Here is a 20,334-nt window from a genome sequence, read left to right on the forward strand (position 1 = left end):
TATTCCATTGCACTTGCAGACTTGGGGGAAGGGTTACAGCATAAGTGAAAAAATTACTCTTAAAGACAGCTGTTTAGTGTAAGAGGAGTTGTCCATAAACGGCAGCATGTTCGTATTTGCAAATGTGTGGGTGGCCAACTGTCCTTTGAAGTAAGACCATGCATTGTTGATAAGAACTTTCAGATAACCTCTACCCCATTCCCTTGTCACTTCCCAGATTTCAAAGTTCTTGTGGGGATATTATTCCAGAGGCAAAATTGGTATTCCTTCTCAACTCTAACCTCTCTCTCCCATTCGCTCCCACTCCACATCCCTTTTTCCACAAGCTATTAATTTGGTATTTTCTTCTACATGAGCCTTAAAGGTACTGTTTTGTTGTGATGACTCCCATCGGATATTTTTCGCGGCTTAGTGTGAAATTTTACATCGGCAAATACACTTCTCTGACTTATGAAGTGAAGATGAGCCCGTTTGGATCCAAAATGAACAGTCATTATCATCGAACATCAGGCCGGGCCCAAATCAGCCCTCACATGGTTTCGGTTTTGATAGCTATAAAATCATTTTCTGAGCGAGATAGACCTCATCCGCCAAAGTTGACCATAGGTTCTGAAAGTACTCCTGTTCCCGCATACGTTAGATGGAGTGTTTTAGAGCGCCGTCATTTCGCCAAAGCAGCACTCTCTTGGGTCCAGGTAACTTCAGTTTCCTTTTTTTCCATGCATTTAACGTTTATCTGATGTTGTGAAGTGATTAGAGGTGTAAACAACACTTTACGGTAAATGAAATTTTAGTATTTCGTGAAACTACTCCCAATGTCCCTGCTATTGCTAAGTAAAGAAGTCAGACCCGTAGCACTAACACAGTAACACAAGTAACATATAAAGTCACCAAGTGCTGGCTAAGCATGATGCATACAAAAATCTCAAAATATTGTAGACCTGTCAACCTGTTTGACCCAAAATAGGGAGAATAACATTTTTTAGGACCAAAAATAGGGAGAACAAGGGGAAAATAGGGAGGTTTGTAATTTTCAACTGAAATGATATAAATACTCCTAAATAAGTATAGTCTACTTATGCAATACAATGAGAGAATCATCCAATCAGTGTTTCTTGCGAACTACACTGAATAGCCTTTCCTGTTCAGCGTTACTGTGGGGAATTACTAAGCATAGGACTAATTGTTGGCTATTTTCAGAAATGTCGCAAGTGATGAAACATTAAAAAACCGGGAGAATAGAATATGAAACCGGGAGGCCGGGAGATTCGGGTAAAAACTGGGAGTCTCCCGGTAAAACCGGGAGAGTTGACAGGTCTGATATTGTCTCTTCTGCAAACCAGTTTTCTCATATTCATACCCATTTTCCCTGTGCTGCAGCATCATGATCACCTTCTAAAATGTCATGACAACCAATTTAATATAATATAATATATAAAATATTTGTTGCAATGTGTGCATCAAAATAATGTAGACCCCTATGATGTACAGATCATTACTAACAACAGGTGATCATGCATCTACGTTAGGCTACACATTTTCAATTTTGAGCGTTCCTTCTGTTCTGCAGGGATTTGATGAAGATCATAAAACTTTTGAGACTAAAGTTAGGAAGATCAGTAGTGTCTTGTCAGATTTGTTGACCCAAAGGTAGGCTGCCACTTTTTTTTTGTCCATCCCTTGTCTACTTAGTACTAATCCCCTTACATCTCTCTTTTTGTGTTCACCATGCTCATTAACCTGTCTGTATTCTTTGTGTGCTTTTGTTCCTTCTGTTACTGTTACATTTCATTTAGCCTCTGAAGAAGATTCTGCTAGGATCGAAATGTCAGGCCAACTTATTTTTACACATTTTTAGTGTGTGTAAGTTACATACTGACCATTGGTCTGAAATAGTACAATATGATAATGATATGGTGGTATAATACTCCCCACAAACTCCTTCATGCGACTGTTTGTTATCGGTAATTTTCAGTTCGAACGTCATCAGAATGTCAGCATCAGTTTAGGATGTTGACATACATGTGTTTAAGTTGTCAAAAGTATCGAGGTGTGAGAATGAGTGACCATATACTTGAATTTCTACAGTAACATATGAGGGAGCAATAATGATGACCCTTAAAAGTCATGGTCTTGTAATATAATTATGAACTTTGTCTTTTAGACTTAAAGATATAACAGAAAGTGAACCGTTGAAGTTGGCTGATTTCTTTGAATCCATGGCCAAACTATTAGACAGTCGTAATGGAGAGGCACCCCTTCATAGACAGAGCATCCTCGGTGAGTTACTTTTATTCTTTGGTACCAATAGATACTTCATGTCAATATTATGTTACAGTGCCTGAGGTGTATCAAAATAATCTGAGCAGATTTTTAATGTGTTAACATTTATTGTTCATCCTGTGACATTCTTTGCTCAGTTGCCATGTTTCGATTTGTCTTTGCCTCTTACCGAATTGAATGGAAACATTAGCGCAGGGTGGTCAAGAAATTTATCTCGAAAGTGACGGTGAAATTCTGTATCATCTCCTTGGGCTGCAATATTTTTAGGATGTACCGATTTCTGAGATAAAATCAAAAGGAAATATTACTGTTGATTATAAATGATTTAATATATATGTTGAAATATATCCTTTTACATGTGGACTGTAAACTACCTCAATGTTTCATGTTTTTGACTTTTTGCCTGCTCAGTGAATTCATTGCTTCAGTTGATCTATGGTTGGATTTAAATATTTAAGGGTTCATTGAGTCGAATTTAATGATAGGTTTTGAAACCTGGAACCTTGCAAATACCTTGCACACAGGCAGGACTCTTTTACCATCTGTGCACTTAACCCTTCAGATCTAATTAATGCTTTAAAAATTTAGTACAAGACTACTTTGTTCCATAAAGAATTGACAAAGATAATGTCATGCCTATTTTTAGTTTATGATTATATTTCTTATTCATCAGGCATGTTTGTTCGTAGAATGGTGCTTACCTACGACAAACTCACTTTCTCCGAAACGATGAAGCTGTACAGAGATTTAAAGGGATACCTCCAGTGCCCGGCATCTGCTTCTCCTGAAAAGCATCCAGAGGTTGCGGCTGAAGTCAGCGGTATGGATATCAGTATTGAGTTAGATGAAACACCGATGTTAACTGAAGAATTAGAAATATCAAAAAAGCAGTCCAAAAAGTGAGTGAAAACCCAAGAAACTTAAACATAGTAATTAAGGACACATTTCTTGAGAGGAGATGACAACATAATTCTTTTAATTAGTAATGTGATATTTTTGTTATCTGTACAAGAAGCCTTATTTTTATTTTTTTTCATTTTTTTTTATTTTATGGATTCTGTGCCATACTGATATTAACCGCAGGCTTGGAAATAGTCTATAAATGTGTTTTTGTGTGTTTTATTGGACATTGTGCCTTTTCCTTGAATATTAAAAGCATAAAATATTTTTCAAAAATCAGTTATTCAAAGCATTCTGTAAGCTTCTCTCATGTACTGTTTTTATATATATTTTGTATGGCATCGAAGCTACTTAAACAATAATTGTGTTTTCACTCTTTTATTTAGTTTATCTAACTAAATGGTTCGCTCAAAACCCTACAGAAATGGCAGATTTATTGATTTTAATATTAATATTGTTATCAACATTTACATTAAAACTCATTCTAGGTTTTCCAAAGTCATACGATTGTTTGTCAGCATAATATGAATTACCAGTTACATCTATGGTGATCGGGAAAGAGGAACCAAACATAGCTTCTTTAGTTTTTTATATATCTGTGTCTAAATGCCCCGCCCACCCCTTTCTTCTCATTTTGTGCAAATCTTCAGATCAACTGCACAAACCCTTTCACAAAAGCAAGCCGAAAGTTTTATATCCGAACAAGCAGCTCTACTCCAGAATGAGGATCCCACTGCCCCTCCTCCAGATGTATTGCAAGAGCAGATCGGTACAGTTTGTGAGAGGAACCCTCACCTGGCAGAGGTGGTAGGTACACACACTTCTTGTGTTCTGCAAGAAGGAGTTAATTGTCTGCTGTCAGTTTACTGAAAGCAAAAGAGCAGCTTTTGATTTGTTATTTTGATGAATGGGGGGGTTAATACGAATAGAAGCGGAGGTCAGTCAAGGTAGACTTGAGTTCAACTGTATCCTCTTGTGTTCCTCTATGTTCTGCAAGGTGAAGTTAGTGTCTGCTGTCAGTTGACTGAAAGCAAAAGAGCAGCTTTTGATTTGTTATTTTGATGAATGGAGGGGTTAGAACCAATATAAGCGGAGGTCAGTGAAGGTGGACTTAAGTTCAACTGTATCCTCTTGTGTAATCGTGAAGTACTAACTTCCTACTCAACTGATTTGGTTTGCAATTCAAAAGAAAGGGAAACTGGAAACAATGAAAACCTATTTTGACAGATTTGACCTTAGAAAATCAGTTCTAATGTGAGCTTGATTGCAGTTGTTAATTAAATAAAATGAAATGAAAGAAATATTATTCATCAACAAATTTATTCAAACTGAAATTAAATAATTATGAATACATTTGTTAAAGTCCTAGTACATGTGGATTAAAGTGGTTTGGTCAATGACAGTCCTGGTTTCAGCTACTGTAGAAATCTGGATGATTTTCAACTGAAACAGCTTTAAAGGTGCAGGTAGTTAGAAACCATGTTGATTTTTGTTTAAAGTTTGACTTCAATTCTCTTAAATGTTGGGTTTTTAAACAGATCTAATTTGGTTTGCTTTCTTCCTACTTCCACAGCATTATTTAACATTCCTGAATTGTCTCCGATTGAATGAATTCTGCGGCGCCGTCCATAGCCTTCACAAATACTTTGATCAACTCACGCAGAAGAAGACTAGATCTAATGAATCTGAGAGCATGAACGCCAATGAAGAATGGACCCACAGCTTCAGATATGCCGCCCTCAACATGGCTAGCCTTCATTTCAGGCTCGGTCACACGTAAGTGTAAACGGGACATTCTTTGGTATCCGTGGTTACAAGCATTTGAAGACAACATGCCCTTAGACTGCCTTAGTCTTTCTGAAGATCATCATTGATGGTAGTTTGGCATCATAGTGAAATGTCTTTACAAGAGTGATAAAGGTGTCTGTTTGTCAGTTTTGTCTGTTTTGGGTCATATTAATCAATTTTTATCCACTTGACTATAATGTCCATAGACACAATGGATTTGTATATATTTGGTACATCAGGGTAATATATCAATATATAACAACATTACTGGTGGGGTGACCATGCCAAAAAGAGCTAAAACTTCTAGTTCATTCTTCATACAGATGCAGGGAGTATATCCTACAAAGGGTGTCACTAGGAATATAGGGAAAATGCTTTCATTTTATAGGTAGAATCTGTTTCAGTGCTTGGCTATTTTTTTGTAGTTTGTCTCTCTCTGATAACAATTTCTCAAGTGTTACGCTTCCATATTTCTTGCCCATTCATCACTTTCCTCTTCCTCGAAGAAATACAATCGAGCGCTTTTTTATTGTTTCTGGCATTATTTTATTGTTTTATAATCGTTAGCAACGAAGCAGTGTTGGCGTTGAGGGAAGCTATCCAGAAGGCCCAGGAAGCCAATGATCATGTTTGCTTACAACATGCAATGGTGAGTAAAAGATGATTTGTCGCCTTAGTACAGAGAGATTAAGTGGCATTGAATAATCAATAATAGTACCAATGAAGACACAGTGTAATGTGTGCAAATAAATACCGGAGAGGGTGACTTGTTTAAGTTTATATCTTACACAACATAGAACAACTTACAGCCAATGCTTGAAACTGTCTCTTACCATACATATCAAATGAAATATATTTTCCTCATCTTAAGTCTGTGGTCTTCTAGTTCAATAGACAAGTTACAGGATAATGTATATTTTTGTCTCAAACACAACTAATAATTTGATGGAATATTTTCATCTAATTCAGTTTTCATTTCTGTTACCAGCCAGATGTTTACCTTAGAGGATAGGTCACGTCTTCTATAGAGAAGAAATCTTTTGAAAACCAGTTGCGAGGTTTTCCCTTCAGAGAACATTATAGCCGTACTAGTCACTGAGCTACTGTACGTATAGGAAAATCACGGTTAGAAAGATTTCAATCTTGAAGATGAAATAGACACTTAGACTCCTGCCTTAAAGAGACTACATGTATGTTTAATTGACAGTTTGAAGGCATCAACCCCACAGAAATAGCAGATTTATTGATTTTAATACTAATATTGCTATCAACATTTACATTAAAGTGGGTGATAACTTATAAATTTGATTACATTTACAGAGTTGGATGTACAGGATGAGTCCTGATGAGGAGGTTGACTTAGGACATACCATAGCTAAATCAGAGGAGCTTAATTTACCGGTAAGAATCTTTCCAAGTTATTACAAAAGTTTTTTCTCCCCTACGGGGGGTTGTTTGTCTTCCAGTATTTGAGTGGTATCGGTCAAGTGCTTATAATGAGACGTAATGCATACATGACGCCGCACCAATGGGTGAAAAACCCCATCTCGTTATCTCACTTCTAGGTGTTCTGTAAGAAAAAGTTAGCTGAGTGGGTAAAAGGGAAGGGAGGGAAGTTTTTCATATAATGGTATTCCTTTGATGACTTTATCATGCATGGAAAACTACAGCAATTTTGTTCCTTTCTCCCAGTATTTTCTTATATTTATTTTTATAATTTCTTGTATTTATTTTTTATAATTTTGCAGTATTTAACTTCACTTGGAGTCCAGACTCTTGCCAAACAGAAGGCACTTACGTTTGTGAAGCCATTTGAGTAAGTTTTATTTCTTTCGTTCTTAAGATATTAAGTGGTTTTCTGGATGGTACCTATGTGCCTTTACCATCGTAATAATGTAATCTTTTGTTAGGTTTTGCAGTTATTTGAGTATGGGGTGGGGGAGGGGTTACAAGACTTGATTCTGAGGTCACTGTTTCACTGAAAATGTTCAGTGACCCTTCCTACCTGGTGTTATGGCCCTGGTGAGGGAGGAATTAGGAATTATTGTTGTATGAATGCCAAGTTTTATGAAAGTCCACCATTTCTCTTTCGCTAGAATTTTTGAATACCTTTCACGTAGCGATGCTTTGAATTGTCAACACCAACAACAGCAGCTGGTGTCTGTTAGCCAAGCACAGCAGTCTAGTCTCTGGAATATCTATGGTTATAGGTGAGCTAAAAGACCTCTTTAATAGTATCTATCTGACCTTGTTATATCTATGGTTATAACTTTTGTCTGTTACTCAATTATGGCAGTCTAGTGTCTGGAATATCTATGGTTATTGGTGAGCCTAAGCACCACTTAAATAGTCACTGTCCATTGATCTAACAAACTACATCTTGTTAAATCTACGGTTATAACTTTTGTCTGTTACTCAGTCATGGCAATCTAGCCTCTAGATATCTATGGTTTGTAGGTGAGCCTAAGCACCTCATTAATAGTCACTGTCCATTGATCTAACAAACTACATCTTGTTATATCTATGGTTATAGCTGTTGTTGGTTAGTCAAGTCTCTGGAATATCTATGGTTATTGGTGAGCCTAAGCACCTCTAGTCACTGTCTATTGATATAGGAAACTACATCTTGTTATCTATGGTTATGACTGGTGTCTGTTAACATTCATGTTTCCATGCAGGTTCATATTGAGTTTTGGGGTAACAGTTCTTGTTGATTCAGTCATATTCTAGGAACCCTCCTCTCCCTTTGCAGTTATGTTAAATTTAGACTGATGTACTTTTTACTATTTTCAGGTTCCTGTACCTATTTATGTACCACTTTTGCTGATTCAGTCACCTAGTAGGACCCCTCTCCCTTTGCAGTTATTTATGATTTCTAATGTAAACTTGTTACTATTTTCAGGTTCCTGTACCTATTTATGTATCCACATTTAGCTGATTCAGTCACATTCTAGAAACCCTCTCCCTTTGCAGTTGTTAACAATTGAGACTGATGTACTTTTTACAATTTTCAGGTTACTGTCCCTGTAAAAACCACTTCTTGTTGATTCAGTCACCTACTAGGAACCCTCTCCCTTTGCAGTTATTTATGATTTCTAATGTAAACTTGTTACTATTTTCAGGTTCCTGTACCTATTTATGTAGCCACATTTAGCTGATTCAGTCACATTCTAGAAACCCTCTCCCTTTGCAGTTGTTTACAATTTCTGATGTATACTTGTTACTATTTTCAGGTTCCTGTACCTATTTATGTAAACACTTCTTGTTGATTCAGTGACATACTATAAACCCTCTCCCTTTGCAGTTATTTACAATTTCTGATGTATACTTGTTACTATTTTCAGGTTCCTGTACCTATTTAAGTAACCACGTTTTGCTGATTCAGTCACATACAATGAACCCTCTCCCTTTGCAGTTATTTACAATTGAGACTGAAGTACCTGTTACTATTTTCGGGTTCTTGTACCTATTAATGTAACCACATTTTGCTGATTCAGTCACTTTCTAGAAACCCTCTCCCTTTGCAGTTGTTTACAATTTCTGATGTACTTTTTACAATTTTCAGGTTACTGTCCCTGTAAAAACCACTTTTTGTTGATTCAGTTACATACTAGGAACCCTCTCCCTTTGCAGTTATTTACAGTTTAGACTGATGTACTTATTTTCGGGTTCCTGTACCTATTAATGTAACCACATTTAGCTGATTCAGTCACATACTATGAACCCTACCTGTTGACAGTTATTTACATTTTCTGACTCCTTTCAACGTTACAGGTTCATGTCCAGTCTGTGTGACCATTTCCTGTTGAATTCTGTCACATCGGAGCCGTCCAGATCATCTTCCAACCAAATCCCAGACACCGAATCATTTTGCCTCACCGTCTGTCACCAGGCACGGCTTCATTTTAACGCAGGAGAGCTGGATGTAGCCAGAGATCTCATCCAGTGTGCCAAGGAGAGTTTATCAACATTAACAGAACATTCAAAGGTTAAACACTATCGATACTTTCTTCTAGTACATTCAAATATGCAAATATATGGGAGCAAAAGGTGTTTGTTTTTGCGGCCTGTGAGATGTTTCAAGGAAAAGAAAAATATCAATCTATTTTACATCATCACAAAAAGCAAGCTAGCTGCTTAGAATTTATCGGCACTAATGATGCTGTCAGGTAGGCCTATTATCGCCATTAATTATCAGCTGTACTGTATTGACATTATGTATTTGTGAATACAGATTTAGTACACACACCTATTGCTTGAAAGTCCTCGGAATCAACAGCAGGTCATTGGTTAGGTGCAACCCAGGCAATTTTTCACTCCTTATGTCTGGCCCATTCATTCAAAAAGGTTGCCCACCCCTGTTCTAGTACATTCAAATATGCAAATATACGGGAGCAGAAAGTTTAGTTGAAAAAAAAAAAAAATAGTTTAAATATTTAGCCAACTACAGAACTAATCCTGAATGTCACTGAGCAGCTGTAATATGTTTGCAGTCCTTTTTTTCTGTTTCACTTCCTGCAAACCCTTCCCAAACAGAGTCAAAGTCAGTATCTGGGTTTTGTACAGCTGTTTCCCAGCCCTTGCAAGGTGGACTCAGATCCATGTCCAACCCTGAACCCTACAACATTGGTGTCAAACCCAGGAGAAGGGAGACTTTTTGATTGGACAAAGGATTATTTTATATTTCATTTTTTTTTATTATTATTATTTACAGATTTGGATGCAGTGCGAGCAAGAGTTTGCATTCCAACATTCAATCTTACAAGGTAAATTCTCAGAGGCGAAGAAAGCTGTCGAGAATTTGTCTGCAATTAACCAGTCAGAGACGACGTACTGGTAGGTTCGATCTCATGTAGATTTGATGATTTCGTTCTGTCATGGGCAGAGCAATTTATTACTATAATTTGTAATGATCATGACAGATTAATCACAGCTTTAAGCAAGGCACTGCAAACATTTGGTCTAATGTCGTAAAACTCTAGTCTTACTTTCAAGCTGAATCGCAAGCTGTGATTATCTCTCTTTGTTCCTAGCGTTAAAGAATATGGTGCTTTAGTAAAATAGTCAAGAACAAATTGTGTGAATCAACGGTGCTACTTTCTGTAGAAAAGGTCAAGAATTAACAACAAATATTTTTGTGGGTTACAGAAATCAAAGAGAGAGAACCGCTTTGGGGGGTCAATCATTGAGAACCTGTCCCTGATGAAGACTCTGCTAAGAACTTCAGACCCTGTAACAATTATAAAAAGTATCTAAAATTAAACATAATAATAATAATATTCAGGTACAATATTCATTAAACTTAGATTAGTTTTGTAGTTATTTTTTTTTTTCTTTTTTTTTTCACCTTGAAATTCCTTGATTTTTCATGTTGATAAATTTCCCTTGATCCTGCAGTAATTGTATCTTACTGGCAATGCAAGGCAAGGTTACCATGGCAACAGAGATATTGTGCAATCTCATCCAGAAATGCCATAAAGAAGTCAGTGAACATAGCATAGAGTTCCATGCAAAGTAAGTTTACAACTTCATACAACATGAAATTCTGCTACCATTTTATTTTGGAGTTTGGAGAGGGGGGGGGGTTGCTAAAACACTTAAAACTGAAATTGGATAACCACCTGACATGATGTAAGCAAAAAGCTATCTGTCTCAGAACTCCCATATACATGTGCGACTTTTCAGTGTCGTATTATTTATCGTTCTTGATGTTTGTATTTTTCCCTGTTTTTTTTTCATTATTTAATAAAGAGAAACATTTTCTAGTGAAGAGAAGAAAATATTGAATTCAATTCATTTTGAAATTTCAATTGTCAAATCTACTTTTCAATGTGTGCCGATATCATGAACCATGAGTGGTTGTGGTCCGTAGTCATTTTATATCATGCTGACCTATCCCTGAGTCAATCAGTGAGGGGTTGTGTTGTATGCACTCATTATTGATTCTTGCCATTTAAGTTGCGTATTTTTCTGCATGCTGTCTTGCATGATAATATCTCTCCTATCACATATATTAAGCCTGTACAATTATGGAATCATTGCTTATGAACTAGAGACTCCTGTTTTAAGTTTCCTACCTGACCTCATTAAACCTCCTTTTTGCTGCATACAGAGAGAAACAGTCTTGGATAACTATAAGATTTATATTTGAGAAGATGGGATTAAAGATATGTCTGATTGGACATTTGGACATTTTATTATTCAAAAAGCAGTAGACATGATATTGATTTTGACCTCCTCATGTTGACCCAAGGAGGGGGGGTGGTATGATGAATCTACACTACATGTTAAGAGAAGGCTGGAATATTGAGGACATTCCAACATTTGCAGAGAAGAATTTTGATATAATCACAAAGAGGAACTCATGTGCATTACAGATGAGAGTTTCCTCTGTTAAAATCATAAAGCATTATAATGTTTGTTTAGGTACTAGGGTTAGAAACAGGTCACTTAATAGTTTATTTATTCACTTGTCTGTTGCTAATAGGCCTTAGCTTAGGGTATAAATATTCCCAGGGAACGATCCTTGAGCATAGTAATACCTTTGTCACATACCATGACCCATTTACAAGTAACTGTCAGTTTGTTGCCTAGCAACCTCTGCTGTAGTTGGTGCTACTGTGTCCCCATGTTGTCTCTGCTATTTTCAAATTACAACAGGTGTTTGTTATTGCTGTCCTCCATATACCTGATGCAGGGAGAACCAACCTCAGCCATTCCTCATCTCTTGGAGTGTGTGGCACTCTGCCAACAGCATTACCAAGCATACATGTTAGCAGTCAGCACAGCACATGTTGCTTATGCACAGGTGTGTAGTAATAAATTGTAAAAGGTCTTTGTCATGGTAAAAGTTAGGCTATACTGTGACAGTTAATAGTTTTTTTCTTTCTTGTTGTCATATTTGGTTATATTTTTAATATTAACCATTAAAGAGGCCAGTGTCCATGAACACAAAGACATGCAAATGTCAAGAGCTGGAGAAGGATGGGGGGGGGGGGGGGGGGTAGAGTGGAAGGTGGGAGCTGGTGATGAAGGGGAGTGGAAATGGTTCCCCTCATTGCATAATGGTGAACATTATCGTGTGGTAATTTATGGGAGTGTAAAATGCCCTTTGAGCTTTTGATTCCTCTAGTAAGTGAAATTCTAGTACTCCCACAACACAGGGGATCCAAACTTGTTGGCCGGCCACGCAGGGTTATCAAAGGACTCTTTAAAGAGATAGTATTATGTTAATCTTTGTATCTTGCTAATCTGCAAACAGTTCCAACCGAAAAGTGCCACTCTCCGTCTGCGTTGATGTAGTTTCTTTACCTTGCTCATAAAGCTCATAGTGGAAATAATAGCAAATAAAATGCAATGTTAGTAGAAAGTAACCAGGTTGTTGACTTTGAAGTTTTTTAATCTTTGTATCTTGCTAATCTGCAAACAGTTTTAGCTGAAGAGTGCAATCTCTGTCTGCTTTAATGTAGTTTCTTTACCTTGTTCAAGCTATGTGCTCATAAAGTTCATAGTGGAAATAATAGCTCATAAAATGCAATGTTAGGCTTGAAACCTGGATCAATTGCCTTTAAAATAACCAGGTTGTTGACTTGGAAGTTTTTTGTCCATGCTGCAATTCTTTTGGAACACTCGACATCAGTTTATGACTACCATGATTCGGTAAGAACAAAAATTCCTGTAGTGAGAGATGTTACAAAATAAAACCAGCTATTCTACAGGTCTCTTTTGGGTCAAGTTAAAGTTTACAAGAACGGTTTTATAACGCCACCAGTTTTTATCATTATTCTTTAGTTTCTGATGAAGATGCCAGAGAAAGCATTGGCTCTTCTGGAAGAAGTTTTACCTCAAGTGTTAGCCAATGGTAAGTCGGGTAGATACAGGAGTTCTTCTTCTCACTCATGATATAATGTAGTGGTGTTAGTTAGCAGACCAGGAAGGCTTCAGACAGCTGTAGCCATCTTTACCTCCCCCCACCCCACCCCCACCCCCATATCAAACATCCCAACCCCACATCAAACATCCCAGCCCTTTCATGCCTTAGAGTAGAGCTTACTTTTGGTAATCTTAAACCAGTGTGATGAATCCGATCACACTCATTGTGTTTGGACAAAGAAAATTCTACGACCTTGTAAGTAAACAGGTACAGATTTGACATGTACTGTAGAATTTATTATTGCTTCCGTTTTGATTGCTATAAAAGATTTTGTCAACCAGAATTCAGATACTGATACTTAATTTTTTGTCATTTCCCTGGCAGTAACTTTTTGCTACCTGTTGGTTCTGCAATAGATGAATTAAGTTGATGAAATATATGTAACTGGAAGGGACTTTTCTTTTCTTTTGTAAAGGATCTCTGTATACTCAGTGCTGTGTGCAGTTTCTGGTAGTGCAATGCAGGTGTCAGGTGACCAGAACAGATGAAGATAGAAAGTCAGGTGATTACTTTTATTTGCTATGGTATTGTGTATTAATTGCTATATATTGTATGCTATAGTGTATGCTGCTATGTACATGAAGTATTGTGTGCAATGTCTTGTAGTGCAATGCAGATGTCAGGTGACCAGAACAGATGGAGATAAAATGCCAGATGATTACATTTATTTGCTGTGATAACAAAGTCAGTTGATCACTGATTCATTCAAATTGAGACAAAGCTTTAACTTTAATTTGGCCACTTTACTGTAAAAGTAAAAGATGTTTTTTGATTGAGCAGAGAAGAAGCGAGAAGGAAGCACAGAATGAATCCCTTCGGCGGCGTTATCATCATGTGCCTCTAGGTAGCTAAATCAACCATTACACTAAAGGGTGCTTAGATCAGAAAATTCACTTTATGTCCTGCCATTCAACCACAGCTGTCCACAATTGTTTGGGATTTATTGTACATCTATGACAATTGTTATTGATAAAGTCAGTTAACAGGTCATGCAGGGATAATGGAAGGTTATGAAGAGGACAAGACAGGTCGCTTGAACCTCCCTCGAGCTGGGCCAAGTAAATTCACTTTAGCCTCCTAGAGCTGTCTTCTCTGGCTTTCACAGAGCTAACAAGATTTAGATCCTTTGGGTAATAGTCAAAATTGAAGGTGATGGAAGGAAATGTGTTCGGGTAAAAATTATATTGGGGGTGTTGTAACTTTCACAGTATAGCTTCAGCTATTTCACATATTGCAGATTCTATAGAAGTAAGATGAAGGGAAAGAAGGGGATTAGGAGGGGATGGGCAGGAAAAGGAGGCATAGGCAAAGACAAGGCTATAGCTTAAGAAGGAATACTCCAGTTAGACTTCAGTCCACTTTTCCACCATTCATGTAACTAGCCAGCCTTCACCTTCTGAGAATAGTTCACCCTTCCACAAATAAATACAATCTGAATAAGCTTTCAATCTTTCCAGCAGTCTGTTTGCTCAATTCCCTTTATTGGTACTTTTAACAGCTGTCTACATCCATCTCTGCTGTGTGTCCATAACTTAAATATTCCTGTCCTCCCTTCTGTGACCATTACATTCCTAGCTGACCTCAGGGGAAAGTCCTTGTAGTGTCCAAGAAGCCAAAATAACGACTCATATCTTATTTTCATGGTAGTATTGGTAGCATCTTCAAGTGCTAAAATTTGTTTGGAAGATGGTTGTATTTCCTCCATCCTGATAACCGAGCCTGCATGCAAATCTGATTAGCTGGTTGTGCCCTACACGTTGTTGCAGTGGGTTCCCTTCATTGCTCCCACCTCCACATGTCAACCCTATGTGGTATAATGATGTTGGTTGTTGCGCCCTGTGATCTGAGAAACATACAAACATAAAATGATGATATTAAATCTGTAGCACACTGTGAAGTCAGAGTATCAACCCTTATGCAACACGTTACCCCTAACCTAGAGTCCTACATTAAAGGGACTAATTAGTGACACCCTATATTCTACGTATCCTATCAAAAAAAAAAGGGGGGAAAGATTTTTGAATACCTTTGCAATTTATTCACAGTTGAATGTTAACCATTATCTTCACATAGACTCATGGTGAGGTCAACTGAGCGAGACAGTCTTTTATTCCATTCCCTGGATTTTGGTATCGTCAAGGGACAATTCTTTCTGCTTTATTTTATAGACCTCTAACACAGCCTGTTGTCTACATAGTGTTGACTTTGCAAACACTGAACAAATAACCAAACACTCTTTATATTACCAAACACTATTTATATCACCAAACACTATTTATATGACCAAAAAAGTTTTATCTATTTCCAAACAGTTGATTTAAGTCTCATATTGGATTGGTGAATGGTGGAAGTTTTTCCCTGTTTCATACCTCTCATATGTTTCCATTTGACCTGAAGGAAGTACACCAGGGAGCACCTGTGAATGTTTTCTCTTCCTTCCAAATCCTTCCTCCCCCCCCTTGCCTTAAAAAATCTGGCCCCTATCTGTTTGCCCCCTGCATTATATTTCATTAAAAGGAAACTATTAAGCAATATCTTTTCCTGTTCCCTTTCCTTTCAGCCTTTTTGCAAGCAGCCCAACTCTTGAATCAAGTCATGGATGGTTTTCAACGGCTTGGCGCTGAATACAAATCTAAGGACGTTGTTTACTATCAGGTATGTAGTTATTGCAGGTCCATAAATTTATTCATAACTACTACAAGTGTGAGTGTAAACAAAATTTAACGTGCAACATCTGATGAGTACTTCTGCTACCAGTGCAGACTACAATTGCTATACCATCTTGAGTTGTGAGGGAGCTATATACATGAATAGGGTTGGAGATAACTCTTTGATAATCATTTTCATAAGCCTACGGAGTCCCACAAATGATTTGGCCAAAAAAATCATAAATCAAGGAGCATATCTAGACTAGATATGTAATAAATGGTAAATATCTTGAAAACCGGATAATGGAAAGTAGTTGCAAAGAATTTATCTATGCTCAATTTGATGGTTTCCTTTTTCTTTTTTCTGGCACCTGCAAATATCTGGCAAAGATTTTAGCAAACCTACTATTTTGGGGTGTTCCAGCTGAGGCCACCCAAGTCTTCATCATGAACCATATCTGTTTTTTTTTGGATTAAAGGTCAAAGCTTGAAAGTCATGTAGTTGTTACCAATTCCCATAATTTCAACTAGAATTTTACTGCCACTCTAAACATAAAAGGAGTTATACCAAATTGACACAGGGGCACTGGGGCTATAATCCCCCTCAACTGCTCCCCTCCCTCCCGCCCCCCATCTTGTCAGGTCTGGCTCTCTGCTATAGTTTCTGTATCTATCTCTTGGTAGGCTCACCTGTACCAGCAAACCGGTTACACCCCGGAACGGAATAAATGCGCATTACACTTTCGCAGCCTGGAGAGGCTATACCCAACTAATCGGTTTCCACCAATGAAAGTTCTCTGGCCTCTATTGTTGTGATAAATCTAGCCTAACCACAACTGTTATCCAGCAACAGAGAAAGTGGTGCATGAAACATGTCAGGCATTCCGGGAGAAGGAACTGCCCATACTCTGGAAAATATGCTGTGCTCGCTAGACTGGAGAAATATCAGCGTGGAAAATAACTGCACCCTGTTAGGCAGTTATTTTAAGAAGCTATGCAGCCACAAATGCATGTAGAGGAAGCAAAATGGCTTCTAATGAACACTTTATCTGTTGGCCATTCAATTTACAGGTTAATCTCATTTTGAATTTGCTTTGTGATGATTTGAAAGACAATTTTCAGATGGGAAAACCATGGAATTCTCCTGGATGGAAAGCCAACCACTTAAGCCGGACAGGGATTGGACCCATGACCTTGTAGATCAGGGGTGGGCAACCTTTTTGAATGAATGGGCCAGATATAAGGAGTGAAAAATTGACTGGGCCACACCTTACCAACGACTTGCTGTTGATTTTAAACCTTTGATTCTGAGGACTTTCAAGCAATAGGTGTGTGTACTTAATCTGTATTCACAAAAACATTATGTCAATACAGTTGCAGTCTAAACTAAAGTTGTTGCTGCTGTTTTACCACGTTGTTGCTCAAACTCACGTTGTTATTTTAACTTCCGTTGTCTAAACATACGTCGTTGTCTAAACTTACGTTGTTGCTATTGGCGCTGTTCAAAATTGCTCAACCGCGTAATGTAAACCAGAATGCAAAATGCATTGAGGTTTCGATGACTTCAGTACACTAGAAAGGTGTTAGTATAAGCAGAACTAGCTGTTACTATAGAAATGGCCTGAACCACCATTTTGATACATTAACACTACGGCATGATAAACACAGGTCAGTCTACTGTATGTGGCTATACACACCTGCACCAAAAACAATAGGGGTCTTGGAGGTCCAAGTCCATTTGGAGTCACCAAACGCAAACTTGTGGAAACCTTGTTTTATAAGCTACCGTATCTCCCACAGCCAGCCTATCAGATAACATGTGCGTTAGTACAACTCATACGAATAGGAGGCTGCACGGTAAACAACTTTTAAAATGTTATAATGTTATACTTATTGGCTATGCATATACGCTGTGAATGTCGGAAATCAAGTACAACGTCGAGTGTCTAGACAAAGTACCAGCATAAGAATACTGCACTTTTAAACTGATTTCATTGAGCCCCTCCAACAATGTGTAGAGATAATCTGGGAATGTCGGTAATTAAGTAAAACGAGTGTCGAGACAAAATGCCAGCATAAAATACTGTACTTAAAATTGAATTATTGAACCATTACATGATGTCTGGGTATGTTGTGAATGTCGGCAATCAAGTAAAACGAATGACAGTAATATTACTAAAGACAAATGTTTTCGTCCCGATCGAACACCAATTGCGTTTATGATATAACCTATACTTTTACTAGTGTTTATAGTTGAGAAGATGCGATCTTATCACTGCCTGTACTTTGTGAATGCTCTACACAATATATATATGGCGGATGCCATCCAGTGCCCTAGCTTCGTTGTTTTACAAGGGCGGCCGTCCGACCTTCATTTCGCCTGCCCTGCCACTCTTTCCTCCTCTCCAACTCCGTATATAGTACCTCGATGCTTTGACCTGCAGCGATTTCACCAGCAACCCCAACTCTTCAAATATCCCCGCAAATGTAGTGTGCATATCTCGCTAAATTCCACGCAATTTGTATTAGGCCTGTTCAAACTTCGGAGTTTCAACTGCACATGCGCATATCCTGAAAATTTGTGGAGAAAAGATCATAACCTTACCTACAACACATAGCCTTAGTCAAAACTCGAGTGTATCTTGGATGATTCGTTTCTTGCATAACATGTTAGCGGGTTTTTTGGTCTAAAATGCTGAGCGAGGTTTGTGTATATTCCATTTACAACACAATCCCTTTCGCAAATCGAAACTCCGAACTGGATTGGTGTTACGAATGAACTTGCTTGGCGGGTTTAGTAAACTAGTTCTGTGTGTCATATTGCCTACGTACTTCAATACTGTGCCCCTCTTGTTATTCACGAAGCGCAGACTACATCCAACCATAGAGCAACTGATCCAACATTTACCCTGCATGCATTCTTTTCAGTATTTGGAAACAACCAACTCCACGAAAATTATAGTATTTAAATAACATTTTTACGCAATGTCGAAACTTCAATGACTACTTTTGACGATGTATGACTGCAGTAGTTTATGCACACGAATTAGTGTTGCACCAGAATCATGACTTGAAGCACGTGGTCAAAGGGACCGCAAAAATTTACGCAAGTTTGCAACGAAGAATTAACTGTGGTATAAATGCACATTTTACATTATCAGCTCTCAAAAGGGAGAGAACATAACATACTGTGAGATTTAAAGTCCTTTTCAGTATCAGAGATGTTGTGGTAGCTTCCCGCAAAATTCACAGATTGTCTCAACTCATAACTTTCTGTGATAAAACAATTATTCAAATATGACATTAACAATATAAATGTAAATAACGTCCTCGGAGTTGTATCAACTATCATGTAAATATCGTTAAAAACGTGATTTTGTTCGACAAATCAGGTTGTTAAGGATACTTACATGGCTGTTGCTACAAATCCGGCATGACATTAACGATAACCCCCCCCCTTTCGCGTTACATAGTTAAACCATCATACTTTGCGTTCATTGAGCACTGAAGATGCAAGCATGTTTGCAGACAATGGGTAAGGGACTATTAACCAAACAAATCTCGGGAAATTTTAGAAAACATCATTGGCCGTATTTAGCATGAAAATCTCTGTAATAGATATGTTGTTAGCACTGCACGGAAGCAACTTGCGGTTGATTGTTATAATTTTTTTGAAAAGAAAGAATGTTCGTTCACAATGTGTTCACAACGGAACCTTAGATAGCAACGAAAGTGTAGACATCAACGTGAGTTTAGACATCAACCGTAAGTTAACTTAGCAACGAAAGTTTTAGACATCAACGTGAGTTTAGACATCAACCGTAAGGTTTATAAATCAACGTGAGTTTAGAAATTAAGGCGCGTTTAGTCGTCGACGTGACTTTAGACATCAACGTAAGTTTAGACATCAACGAACAACAGCAACATGGTAAACTAGCAGCAACAGCTTTAGTTTAGACAGCAACAAACTTAGTTTAGGCAACGAAATACGGTTGCCCTTTTCGCGTTCCATACTTCAGGTCTGCTCAGGTAGAGGGGAGAAAGTTTAATAGGGTAGGTCAGTGGTATTGTTTGAGAGAGTTGGTAAAACAGGATTTAAAGGGGGAAAATAGGAATTATAGCCAGTGGTGTGGCCAGTATTCTGCTAACGGAGGGGGGGGGGTATCCCTCATGGGCCCAAAATTGGTGGAATCTGTAAAAATGGCCTGAAATTTGGTGGGCCATAAAGTTTTGTGGGCCCTACATTTTTAAGCTCGAAAAGGTATGAGCTTCTGCGCCATTGGTGCTCTAGTTGACGTTTCCATTTTCCTCTCTCACTAATGTATCTATATATATGTATACTATATATGGTCTAGCATAACGCGTGTGTGTGTGTATTGACGCCTTGAACAATTGTTCAATTGTGCAATGGAACCAACTGTGGCTGGTCTTGAACTCGACCGAGTCGTCGGGGAACATGATGCATTTCGGGAAGGGGCGACCGCCCCCCCCCCCGAGCAAATTTTCTCTATGATATCGCTAGTAATTTAAAAATAGACAATGCTTAGATGCAACTTACAAGGCCTGGGAAGTGTCATTTCCAGCGATCTGGGAGGCATTTTCGGCCAAAATTTTCTTGTACGCTTCGCGCCAACCCATGGTGGCGCTTCGCTTAGATAGTTTGCCTACAGGCTTCGCCCTTCCGTTGGCAAATTACTCGCTACACGCCTGTTCGAATTTGTAAAGCAAAGAGCAGACATCACATAATATCAGTGAGCATGAAAATGCATGTTCAAAAATGAA

General features: G+C 38.0%; 1 protein-coding gene across 1 annotated transcript; it reads left to right on the forward strand.

Annotated features, from left to right (window-relative positions):
* Positions 1-36: 36 nt before the first annotated feature.
* Positions 37-20,334, forward strand: LOC139963495 (anaphase-promoting complex subunit 5-like). Its single transcript, XM_071964314.1, has 18 exons — positions 37-695; positions 1,571-1,650; positions 2,165-2,280; positions 2,957-3,182; positions 3,834-3,990; positions 4,757-4,959; positions 5,539-5,620; positions 6,292-6,372; positions 6,720-6,787; positions 7,068-7,181; positions 8,746-8,959; positions 9,686-9,807; positions 10,369-10,485; positions 11,632-11,779; positions 12,763-12,832; positions 13,320-13,406; positions 15,465-15,559; positions 16,237-20,334. Exons 1-18 carry the CDS (start codon positions 381-383, stop codon positions 16,366-16,368), a joined length of 2,427 nt encoding a protein of 808 aa, XP_071820415.1. The 5' UTR covers positions 37-380; the 3' UTR covers positions 16,369-20,334.

The sequence above is a fragment of the Apostichopus japonicus genome, chromosome 22 (assembly GCF_037975245.1).
Source record: "Apostichopus japonicus isolate 1M-3 chromosome 22, ASM3797524v1, whole genome shotgun sequence".
Lineage (NCBI taxonomy): Eukaryota > Metazoa > Echinodermata > Holothuroidea > Aspidochirotida > Stichopodidae > Apostichopus > Apostichopus japonicus.

What these genes read in the sequence shown, in the direction of transcription:
- LOC139963495 (XM_071964314.1), top strand. Translation starts at nt 381, where the DNA reads ATGACTCCCATCGGATATTTTTCGCGGCTTAGTGTGAAATTTTACATC. An exon ending in CAGCACTCTCTTGGGTCCAG is followed by an intron (nt 696 to 1,570) that starts GTAACTTCAGTT and finishes TCTGTTCTGCAG; the next exon opens with GGATTTGATGAAGATCATAA. An exon ending in TGGAATATCTATGGTTATAG is followed by an intron (nt 7,182 to 8,745) that starts GTGAGCTAAAAG and finishes TCAACGTTACAG; the next exon opens with GTTCATGTCCAGTCTGTGTG.